General features: G+C 27.9%; 1 protein-coding gene across 5 annotated transcripts in view; it reads right to left on the minus strand.

Annotated features, from left to right (window-relative positions):
* Positions 1–13256, minus strand: part of LOC142329094 (uncharacterized) — a 76934-nt gene that overhangs the window by 31918 nt on the left and 31760 nt on the right. For all 5 annotated transcript variants that reach the window (XM_075373452.1, XM_075373460.1, XM_075373440.1 and 2 more), the window contains 2 exons: positions 12638–12881; positions 8497–9300 (listed from right to left, as the gene is read on the minus strand). In XM_075373452.1, the coding sequence (XP_075229567.1) occupies positions 8497–9300; positions 12638–12848 (1015 nt within the window). In that variant the 5' untranslated portion in view covers positions 12849–12881. The remainder of the gene's footprint in view (positions 1–8496; positions 9301–12637; positions 12882–13256) is intronic.

Below are 13256 nucleotides of genomic sequence, written 5' to 3' on the forward strand. Positions count from 1 at the left end.
GGCTAAATAATCATGAAATGTAACTGAAGAGTAATAATGGTGTAAAATCCAGGAATTGTTTGTCCACATCTGGATTCATTTTCTTTGAATCGCCTCATGTAAACAGTGTAACGCTGCTAAATAATATTGTTTTTGACCATATAACCTTGTGATAAGCATTCATAATGGACGATGCCATTGTAATAAAAAAAAAAAAAAACAGTAAGGAAAACCTTGGCATGCATTTTTCAGTCTTAGCTCTTCAGGAAGCAACTATTCACTTTGTTTTCAATGGGGTGACTGGACCTTCATTTAAATATCATAACTGTACAAACATGTTTCGTCATCTCTAGACAAGTTTGATTAATTCTGCGTCATAAGCGATGTCTGCTAACAACTGTTCTGCCATGCTGTTTTTTTTTTCATAGTTGATGCTACTCGTTTCATGTTCAAAATACCAGTTAAAATTATTTCACACCCCATGAGAGATACCTACCTCTTTAGCAACTTCCCTAATATTAATTTGACAATCATTAATCACAATGTCCTTTATTTTGTCAATATTTTCATCAGTTGGTTGTGTTAGAACATCCATCCAACCCTTTTGTCATCTTCTACATATAATGTTATATAAGTAATTTACAGTCTTCTTAAAATCATTTGCACCAACCATAAACCACTGATGTCACATAACATCATCACAAAAAACAATTTAATCACTTCACTGCCTTTTATTCCATTTCTAACGCAAAATTTGATGCAAATTAAATTAATTAATTATTATCTGTCATTTTCAAACAAAATAAATCACCACACTTAATAAAATATATTCTAATTACTCAGCTACCAAATCTGAACTGTCTAACATGGTTGAAACTATTGATATACATTATAAACAGTGCTGCCATCACATACAAAATTACAAAGTCGGTCGAAAAGGCACAGTACACAATTAAAATATTCTCATTTTTTTAATAAAATATTGGAAACCTGTTTTTTGTAAAAAAAATTACTAATTTTCAACATCATGGATTTCATAAAAAATAACACAAGAAACTTTCCAATTCCAAGGCCTCAACAAGTAAAGTACACTCCTTTTTATTGGTTCAATGCTAAGGGTATTATATTTGAAATATAACTAAAAATTTGATTGATCTAAAGGTTGAAAAAGATTGATCTGAAACTCCAGTTTAAATAAAACCATAGCATGAATTACACACTTTTATTCACCTTCATGTTTCATTATTACCAGGTGGATCAGTGTATTTAGTGACAGCTATATGCCACTGTCATGTTCAAGAATTCATTAAGTGTCTAGATAAAATATGATTCTGCAAGTACCTAGATCACTGATGTAATTGAATTTTTATCCTCACATCAACTAATGAATAATAATAATAATAAAAATAATAATCTAGAATTACTAATGTTAAGCAAGTTAGTGGACATAGAGAGAAAATAATCATTAAACGCAAAAAGAAAGCAAGAAAAACCAAGTTCAGATTGATAAATATAATACAATCTATTCTGTTCAACTGAAATAAGAAAAACCTTTAACCAAAAAGTATTGATTTAAGATATGTAACATACATAATTAAAGTTAACATACTAAAAATAAGTAATGAAAAGACAACACGTGAAACCAAATTAATTATATTTTACAACACAGACATTTCAGTGTAGTATAAGTATTATATGAATTAAACAACTGAAGCAACAAGAAGCAACATCCAAACTACAAATACAGTTTGTTGCCACAAAAGAATTCAGTCAGGAAAAAATGAAATCACTAAAGGTAAAAAAAAATAAAATTGTCTTGAATACTTCGATAAAAGATGGTTGTACAACACAGGATGACATGGTTATTCTAGGATACACACTTAATGATTCATAGAATTTAAGGTTTTTCATGAATTAATGGAGAATAAAAAATGTACTTCCCCACAATGCTGCCAGTTACTTAAACATGAGTAACAATGTTGAATACTTGGACATTTTAAACCATAAATTCATTGAAAAATGTATAAAATATTGTAATGTAACAAAACATAATCTAAACTGGTGCACATAATTAAAGAATTATTGTATCTAAAAATGTTTAATTTATTCTAGCATCTGTAACAAATTAACATTTTAATTTTAAAACCCACAGAATTAATGTCTATATTGGTGTGCAAATTATTTTATGTTGTGTTGTGTAATGTTTATAAATTTTATATACTAGTTTAATCCATGATAATGAATAAAAGAGCCTCACCTCAAAAGCCTTCAGTATTTTAAATAACTAAGACACATTCAAGTAAATGCAAACAGCATCAAATATGTATAGGTTTTATCATATTTTTATACATAAAATTAATAAACTAAAACTTAGGGAAAAAATACATTTTATTTAATTTCATTCTCCATACATAAATGAAAATTAAATTTCACAAAATTTTTTTATGAAATTTCATTCTATGAATTTAGAAAGTACCATGCTGTAGGAAAGTATTCAAGACACAACAATTTTACTATTAATTGTAGGTTTTAATCTTTTTCTTTTTAATTTTACACATGTGCATGCGCATGCACACACACACATAAATCTTCATTATAATGCTAAAAAAAAATATATAAAAAATAAATTATCTGAGAAATGTTTTATTTTAAGAGTTGATTAGGTCATCATTCGTTCAAAAGATGAAGATTCAACTTAAATTGTAATTTTTTTGCCATATTCTAGTCTGTTCCATTTTGAATTCAAGTTGACTTTTCTTAAAGATTGTATTTTTCTCTTATGACTTTATTTATATCTATTTTCTCAGAATTATATCGTCTTACAAATTTTTATTTGTGAATTTGTAATTTCATAAACTTAGCAAACCTAAAAATAATATTTTTATCTTCAATTTTTTGAATTTGTAACAATTTTCTTAAAAACTATTAGAGATACAATTATGAGACCTGTTTTATTCAGTTTTCAGGTCAAAATATGTAAATCTCCCTCTTAGCTTGAATCTCAAGACTATCCATACAGCTTCATTTTACCCTTGGAGCAAAAATTACCCTTGGGCAAAATGTTTTGCTCATCATAACTCAAAAACAAAGTGATTCTAGGCATAGGTTCACCTTTTTGCTTATACTAATGCCCCAAATCAGCTCCTGAAGTACCATAGTGCAATTTTCAATCACCTATATGTGTATAAAAATACATACACATATATTAACAGAATATAATTTATTAAAATGATCGTATTTAAACTGCTCTAAAAGCTATAGTAAAACATGGCTAAATTTTCAGAAAATTATAATTAAAATTTATTCAAATATTGTAGCTTTAAGAAAAAAACTTGTTAAAGTTTTAAAGATTGTTGAAATAAATAATCTGACAAAACAATAAAAACAGAGAAATGTGCAACATGGATTATACAGAACAGATAAATGGATAAATTAAATGGGTAAGTTTTAATTAACTTTTATTAGAAAACATAAAAATAAAAACTATATTAATTTCAATCAAATAAAAGAAAATTTATCAGAGATATGCTGAAATAAGTTTTGGAGGCCGTAAAATATTTTAAGGGAAAAGATAAGATAAAATTAGTCACATGAATTTCTTTCCTCATAAATATAAAAAAGTGGCACACAGTTGTAGGACTTCCCTTTCATGCGGCTAAGGCCACTTTCCAGAAAGTCTTACAACTGTGGGTTGTTTCTCATGCATGGCTTACACACACAACTTAATTTAAAATATTTATCATTCTATTTAAATATATTTTTTCGTTTATTTAATTCAATGATTCTAACTAAAGCGTGTGCACATACCATATTTTTTGATTCGTGTGGGTGCGGTAGCACTAGTGGCTATGGTCGACGTTAACTAAACTAATGTAATTTTGCAACTTACAAAAGAACAAATGTTGCTTGTGCAGTTGGCAGACCAGTGTAGCCACGAGACTTGAACACACCAGGTACCAAGTCAATCAGCAATCAAGTTCGAGATCCAGCCAGACGAATTACTTTTTTACTCTTTAAATACTATCCATTTACTTAATTCTACCAAGCAGTAGATGTACCTGTGATGTCACAACATCACAGGTGAAAAAATTCTGTAGTTTACAGAATTTTTTGGGGTTGGGGTGTGATTTTGCAAAAACTTTTTTTTTGCAAATATTGTTATTTTTTAATTGTTAACAAATGTCTAAGGAAAATATGAACTTAATTAGGTGAAATCTCAAGATACTGAGGGTGATCTTGCTCTACAGCCTCACCCTGTTGACCTTTTAAGCTGAAAATTTAATTGCATTAAAGCTCCATATACACAAGTAATCTGACTAAGTTTAGTCAAAATCGATCTAGTAGTTCTGGAACATAAACTTAAATGTCTTGCTGAACGTTGGAATAAGTTACAGTTGACTATCAGTACAAGAAAAGTCAAAATGGTTCCTTATTACAATTATATGCTAAAGAGGACCAAATGTTTACTTGTAATTATAAAATGTTCAAAACTGTCAAGTAAATAAATATTTAAGTGTTAATTTCAGTACCTTTGTTAATCAGAAGAGAATAAGAGGGATTAGGGAAATGCTGATTAAAGAGATGGAGATCAGATATCTAGAAATTAAACAAAGCTCTGTAATGTTTAAGGGTGGCTCTGGGAAACAAATCTTTGAACCCAAATTTTGTTTTGGGGAGAGCAGTTAACAGCAGCAATTTTGGGTGGAAGAACAGTTATAATTTCCTTTCATAAAATTAGATGCATTATACAAAGCAGCATCAAACAGATGCCTATTAACTGTTTTAAAAATGTATGAGTATTAAAACCCTGCACCAAATCATTTACAATTTATAATTTACATACAAATAAAAATTTAAGTCATACACAATGACAACTAGAAAAACTTCATGAGTTCTAGTTCGATAAGAATAAAATAACAGTATTACTGTTTAACTCTGACTGCACAGATGTTTACCTTTGTATTTGTAAAGTAACAAATATCCAATCAGTGTATGTTAAAATTTAAAATTTTAAACACTTGAGCATTACTATTAAATTAGGAAATAAGAATAGAATTAAGTAAATAATTATAAATGTGCTGAGAGATGCACTAAATATAAATGTGCACGCACGTGTGTGTGTGTATGTATGTTTTCCTTATTTATAACAGCCATTATGGAATTAAAGTGTATATTAACTGGACTTGTGCCCCTTAATTCAAATTCAACAGGAAGAAAAGTGATCTTGTAACATATCTATTAACATGGCCATGAAAAACACATACGTCCACTGTACATAGATCTGTTGTGTCAAAATATTACACAGTAAATACAAAAAAAAAAAAACATTCTTCAAATTTTTTTACATAACCAATAGCTAAATTTTGGTGGGTATTTTAATTATTTTTAATTCTAAGTAGTGTATTATTCTAGAGTATTTTTAAATTATAGAATGAAATCTAATTGCACAATTAAATAAACATGATTTAAGTGTTTAATTTCCAAGGTTATGGACTTGTGAAACATTGATAAACTGTATAATAAATTTAATCATTTATATTCCATTAAAAAAACTACGGATGCGAATGATAAAATATCTCTATTTATATTATTACTCATATTTGATTATACTGTTTATTTCTTTTAGTACAAGTTCATCCAGTTGGAGATGAATTGCTAAAAAAAAATAAAAAACTTCTGTATTATAAGAAAACTGAAATTAAGAAAGAAAAAGTGTTATAGTAAAACAGCTTGTCATGGGGGTTAGCAGACCTCTGTGGCAAAGTGGCAGCATCTCTACATTTTATCTGAATGGTCCTGGTTCAAGTGGCATCCTGGTTCAGCAATGGCATTTTTTTACTAAAAAGTTCACCTAATCCATTGAAAAAGCACCAAATAATTATATATATATATATATATATATATATATATATATATATATATATATATAGGTAAAAAAAAAGAAAATGAATGATTTTAATTGGACTAAAGCCTAAAGCCTATACTTTCATACTAGAACAAGTAATATATAATTTGCAAATCCATTTATAAAGGAAATCCAAAAACAAACAAATGTACTATTTTCTTATTATTGTAATCTTATTTTTTATAAATCAAAAAGCTGGAATCCATTAAAAGGAACAAAAAATTTTTTTCAAGATAACCCTTAATATAAATGACAACATGGAAAGTTCTATACATTGAGAAAAATATTTAGAGTTATGCAGAAAAAGTTTGATATAAGGAGGATATGAAGCAGATGACTCCTTCGTATTATTTTAACAGGCACGTAATTGACCAGTCTCTTACAAGTACTAAGAAGCTAATGAGAGTCCATATATAACATGCAAAGACATTCTAATGGATAAGAATTTGTTGGGTCTGGATAGAAAAGAAATATGGAAAGGGATATATATGACCAAGAAATTATGTTTCTTTTTCTAAAGCAAAGAGATTAACAAAAAGTACAGGCGGATATGATATAAGACCAGAATCACTCATAACAAACAAGAATAAAACACCAACGAAATCAAAATAACAAGAACATATTGAACACTATGATTCATAGATAGAGTAAAAAAAATAAAAGCTCAGTTCTCATAGAATCATGCTTTTAGAAAAGATGTTTTATGCAAAATACTTTCATGTAAGATTTAATTTAAATAAAATACAATATCATCAAACATATTATCCTCATTTGCAGTCAAATAAAAAACTAATAATTTTTTCCAAAAATCGGAGATTAAACAATGACATCACAAGTAATAAAATTATAATTTTATTGGTTTTATATTTTTAAACAATGATTATAAGAGAAAAGAAAAACTCATTTCTGATTCTTCTGTTAATGAAGAAACACTCAAATGAGCTTATAACACTAAAAACAATCCAACTACTTAAATTAATGCACACCATTATTCTTACAATAGAATTCACGTAATAATAACAAACAGAGCTTTCAACAACATCAAAGCAAGGAAAACACAATACACTACGACCAGCTGATGTAGCTAAAACTAAATTAAAAAGGAAATAAATTAGATTAAGGTAAATAAGCACATAAAAAAAATTGTAAATACTTTTCATCTACATCAAATAAATGCAATACAAAATTATACCTCTTAAAAAGTATATGCACAACACAAGCATGCACATGCAAAAGCAATCTCACCAGTTTTCATGCCAGCATGTGCATATAGAGACTTAATTAATGCAACAATAAATTAACATTGTTACACCTATAATACACATAATGCTCATAATTAAAATTCAAACAAAAAATATATATATAGAGGACTACGAAGGAAACACATGGTTGTAAGAAAACTGTGTATCACATACTTATAACTGAATGAGATGCCAGAGTAAACAGAATTTAGTACTACACTGTGTCCCTGTCCATTACCACCCACTTACTTAATAGTTTCTTTAGTGACCTGTACGCTAATATACAGGAGATGCAGCATTAACTGTTTTTATCTGCTGAAGCTCTACCATAAATAATTAAAAACAGCAACTTACAGAACATTCATTCATTAATAAATGAAACCAGTTTCTTTAAAATATATCATTATAAATTTAAAGAATAAATAATAATTAATTAACTGACGTAATTACTTTTATACAATGACGACCAGTTGTTATGATTTTAATATTTTATAATTTTAATTGTTTTTTATTTTAATGGTTTAAATTACAAAAAAAATCTCTCTCCAAAACACAATTGAATGACTAGAAGCGCTAGAGACATAACGTAAATTGTTGATAAGGTTGATTTATATTTTTATTTTTTTTATATTATAACTAATTTCATATACAAACCAACAGTGCCACGTTTGAAAAACTTAATTGAGAAATTTAATTAATTAGACATCAACTAGCATAAAAAATTAGGAGGAAAGACATGTTGCTACATTCATCTAATAAAATTTTGTTATGTTTACTTAATAAACAAAAAATATGAAAATTTTGTAGAAAGAATGTTAAAATATAGCTTCAGTTTGAAAGAATTTGTGTAGCAATCAATTACTCAAGGAAATAATTAAATGTAGAATATCTATCACATAGATATCAAAACTGGAAAAAGCTTAGTTTTAGTTTTTAAGGTCTAAGTTACTTACACCTCTAATCGCTTAGTTTCACAACTAAAGATAAAGAATGCTTCATTAAAAAAAAAAATCCTAACACTTCAGTAAACAAGAAACTTTTAGTTCTGAGAAGTTCAGTATTCTAAATGGTAGATGACTAAAGTAATTGTTCTGTTAATAATAGCGGTTGGTTTAATAACAGTGAATTAATAAAGCAAATTATTTAACTATTCTTTTAAGGTGCATAAATTCTTAAACTCTGATTAACATACAAGTAAATCAATTTTATAATCCCCTGAAAAATTATGAATTACTATAAAATGCCACATTTCAGAACTGTACAGCCTCACAAAAAAAAGACCCCTTTAACTGAACAGCACAAAGATATAATCAGTACATGCGTGCTATAATAATAAGAGCACTGTACTTTAAAATAAATATCAGTGTTTACCAGCTGAGCAACAAAATAAGTTACAATTGACGTGGCGATGGTGACCTCGATTTTTCAATTTGCCATTATGATGTTTACCTCTGTTGTTTGACCGAGAGTTGTTAGTAGTTTGTCTCTTAACACGATAGCCCTCAGAAGAAGTATTAAAGCCATCAAAAGTAATGTTTTGCAATCCAGTCCTAAAATTCATCTCATTTTTCTCATAATTTAAGTTACCGATAAGAGACTGGACATCATCTTTATTCGGTAAAGCATTTAATTCATTTTCTGCATCTTGGTCAGAATTACCAAATGAATCTTCCAAATAATGACCATGGTTTCTATCAGACAATAAAGTCTGACTTATTTCATTATATTGTGTTAACCCGTTTGAAGTACTTCTCTTTTTAACAATTCGTATAATGTCATCATCATCATTCTTTCTATTTCTAATTGTATCAATTATAAAATTCAAAGAACTATCAGCATGATCTATGAATAATTTATTTAATTTGATCAAAAGTTCTATTTTTGAATTTATATCTTTAGTCAACATTCTATTTAAGTACATTAAATAATTAACATCAGCTTTAAATGACTCAGAATTTAACCTGGAGAATTTCAATTGTTCTTCTAAGTTCTCAACATTTTTAAGTGAATTTTGTAACAAAACTTCAACACTCTGAAGATTAATGTGAAGATAGAAAATATCACATATCAATAATAAAACAGCTAATACTTTTAAAAATGATGAATATTTAAAAGTTTCTTGTGGAATGTATAGTATATTACTTTTTATGGTTCTCCTGTATATTTTACCACTCTCTGAAACAAAAATGAAAACTTTTATCAAATACAAAATATACTAACGACGAAAAAGGAAATATTTTTGTAAAATTTTGAATTTTATTACAAAAAAAAAATATATATATATATACACATATAAATAACAGAATTATATACATAAATATATTGTAACAATACCAGTATAGCGGGCCTAAGTAACAGATTCCTACCAATACTTAATTACTACTTATTACTTTTATAGTAAGATATAATTGGAGGTATCTAGAAAGGAAAAAAAAACCTTTTTTGTAAAGAATAAATTCGTTTTAACAATCGTCCTTTGTTATTCTGCCCACTGTCACACAATGAACACCTGTTATATGGTGAGAAGAGACCAGGTTTGGAATTCATGGGAAAAAAAAGCCTTGGTCAACTGTTCTCAAGCTTCGACTTGGGTCTAGTCTGACAGGTAAAGAGGCTAATGACAGATAAATAGCCCAGTAAGACCAACTAAAAAAGAGTTCTATTAGAACTAGTCTGTGAGACATTACAGCATCGGTTCTGCAAGGGCAGTTTTGCAAGCAGAGGTATGGAGTTGTGTGTGTTCGGCAGAGTTCTATGAACCAGTCCAGCGAGACGTTACAACAACGGTTCAGCGAGGAGAGTGACAGGTGTGAGTCTGCGAGACGAGAATGCAAGAGGTCAATTCAGGAGAGTCCTGAATCCAGTTCGATATGAGTAAGGTGAAGCCACTAGTAAATCCAAGTACACAAGAAATACTATCAGTGAGTTCAGTTAAACTATAATGTATAAATGAAAGAAATAATGCAATAAACTTCAATCATAAACTGTTAGGGTAAACAGCAAAGGTATTTGCAAGTGAACACTGTATGATTGTTTGTTAATACAAGACTAGTGGTTAAAATGGGTTAAGACTAGCAGTTTCTTTTGTCAATGGGTCTCAATTCTAGTTTTCTATTTATCTACCTGGAATAAATTCCAAACGATTATTTATTTTGAACTAAGTTTTACGTGTAATCTGTATTTATTATTTACTATTGACATTTATCACTATTTGATGTGTGATATTTTGATTGTTATTCTTCGTTGATTACACTCTGTTTTTATGGCACGCTTACCGTTTTGATAATGTTATGGTTTATGTCATGTACTATGTTACGTATTAATTGTTTGATTTGTTGTTATTGACATGTAATATTATTATCATTTACTACTATTATCCTAATTATTATTGTGGTTGTAATTACCATATTAATTTTTGTGTTTATTGTTTTATTATTATTATTGTATTTATCACCATTATTATCATTATTAATTTGTCTGGTTGTAATTATGAACATTTTAAATTAATAAACTGTAATATCCTGAATGAACCGCGAACCACACGCAACATATTAACATAATTTTTTGATCACATTGTTACCATGAAACCTAGATTTCTTATTCAAATGTAGAGACAAAGCAGCAGTCAATATAATGGCGGCATTCACCATCTCGTAAACCAAAGAAATTCAAACAAAAACATTCTGTAAAGAAGTTTATGGCTACTGTTTTCTGGGACAAAACAAGGTGGCTTACTTTTTGAATTTAGAACTATTGTCAACGCTGATACGTACTGCGAAATGTTAAAAAAATCTTAGAAGAGCTATAAAAAACAAATGTAGGATGCTATCCTGAACAATTTTGTTTTGTATGATATTGCACAGCCACACATGGTAAATTGGATACTGAGATGAATGGAAAATTGCAGGTTTTCAGGAGCAACTAAATTTAGGCAAGTTTGGTAAACGAGTACAACCAAAAAAAAACAAAAAATTGTTAATGTATTACTACTACATTTATAAAAGAACTACAATGTTAACTGCAAAATTTTGGTTGATGGGGTAACTTTTTTTGCAGCAACAAAACACAGGAGCAACTTTCTTTTTCATTTATTATGTAATTTCCACATATCTTAAAATCTAAACATTTTTCTGTAATTTATTTTAAAATATTCATACTTTATACAAAGAGGGCATCATTTCAATAAATGATTTGATAATACAAATAAAATTCTAATAAATATTAGCAGTTATATGAAACTGTGCTTAATCAAAATTAGATAGTTGAATGTTTGCTTAGACAACATGAATAACATTATTTTTATAACATCAAATGAAAGATAAGTACAAGAAATAAAAACTAATTTTACATTATAGATTAATAAACAGTTTTCAATAAAAAAATATAATTCTATTTTTATCTTTTTTTAGGTTATTATTATTTGTGGTCTGAAAAGTTACAAAATGAATTTTTGTTAAAAACTCATGATAAAAAACATTTATATCCTCATGTACAAACCACACTGTTACACTCTACCAACATACATTACAAGAAGAAAAAATTACCTCTATATGAATAATAAATAATTAAATTTGGCACATTGCTAAATAATCAATAATGTTCTTATACAATGTGATGCTTATGAAGAAATGAATGAATTAAAAGATTGGTTCAGTGGTTTATTGACCTACCTCTCTTCTTTCTATGAGGAAATTATCAATAAAGTTGAACGTGAAAAACGGTGAAATTAAACTTTTGATATTTTTTTCAAGAGGCAGGGATGGCATAGTTTGAATTATTTTTTATATGTAGGTATATGTTAGTAGTTTTACCACAAATAATATTAATGGTGATGTACTCACCCCTAAAGTTTTATGAATTTTTGAAAACTAATTTCTTTTTAAAAACTCAAATTTTGGCTTCAAATAACTCTGATGAGTTATCTTCATCATTAATAACAAAAATGGCAGCCACAGGTAAACAGCTTAAATAAGATTTTTTTTTTAAATAGTTTTAAGGTCCTGAAAGATGTAGGAAACAAGTGGGTAAGTGTCAACTATTTTGAATTGGTCAAGCAATTAGCTTATGTTTTCTGGGCTACTTCAAATGGACTGACTTCCAAAGAAAAAGTGAATAAAAAATCTTAAATTACAGATTTGGATGCAAAAACTATTCTACAATGTAATTATTCCAACAGGTTATTCAAAACAGTAATTCATTTGTGGTGGAATTATTTCTCCACAATGAAACAATGATCTACTTAAAACAACTGTGTGAAAATATTTAAGAAGTAATAAACAAAAGGGTGTGGGCTTCATGTTAAAACTCACAAAATATGAAATGAGAGATACCTTATAAAATATCCCACTCACAGAGATAATTTTAAAATAGATACGTCTGTGTCTTTTTCAAGACACAGATGTATCTATTTTAAAATTATCAGTCAATAGAGTAAATTGCACCACTAGCTCCCAAACAAATGCAAGAAATAAATAATATTTTTAATAAATTAACTCATTCCTGTGATACCCACCTTTAGTTAAACAATTTTGTATATAACTATTATTCTCCTTCTCATTACTGAAGTGAATATTAGGTTTTAATGATGCATTTTCTGAAAGACAGATATTTATTTTTGTACTTTTTTGGGTATAAGTAAAGTTATTACTTTCAGGAACTTTCTGTTTTTTATTTACTAAGAAGACATCTGGCTGCTTGCAAATCAAATCTCCATCAGTCTTCATTTTTATTTATTATGTATTTTCTTTGATTTAAATCTGAAATAAAAAAAATAACAATAATAAATACACCATAGCATCAATGCAAAGGTCATAGTAGAACACTTTTTTAATTAATCAATTTTCATCTAACAGAAAAGATACACAGAATGATTAAATAATCATTTTGCACAGACTAAATTTTATTTTAGAAAACACTAACAATTCCCCAAAAAATAAACAGCTCATAAAAAATTGTCAACACTAATGCACTAGTCAACACTAATGAAGTTAACTAGAATGTGCAATACGGCTAGAGTTTAATCCCTTATTTCAAGGAAAACCCTGAAAATTACATCCTTCTTTACTTACTATTTTTACCTATTATAACTAATGTAAAGGCAAATAATAAGATTTACAGAACTATTTATCACA

Source organism: Lycorma delicatula, chromosome 1 (assembly GCF_047948215.1).
Source record: "Lycorma delicatula isolate Av1 chromosome 1, ASM4794821v1, whole genome shotgun sequence".
NCBI classification, from domain to species: domain Eukaryota; kingdom Metazoa; phylum Arthropoda; class Insecta; order Hemiptera; family Fulgoridae; genus Lycorma; species Lycorma delicatula.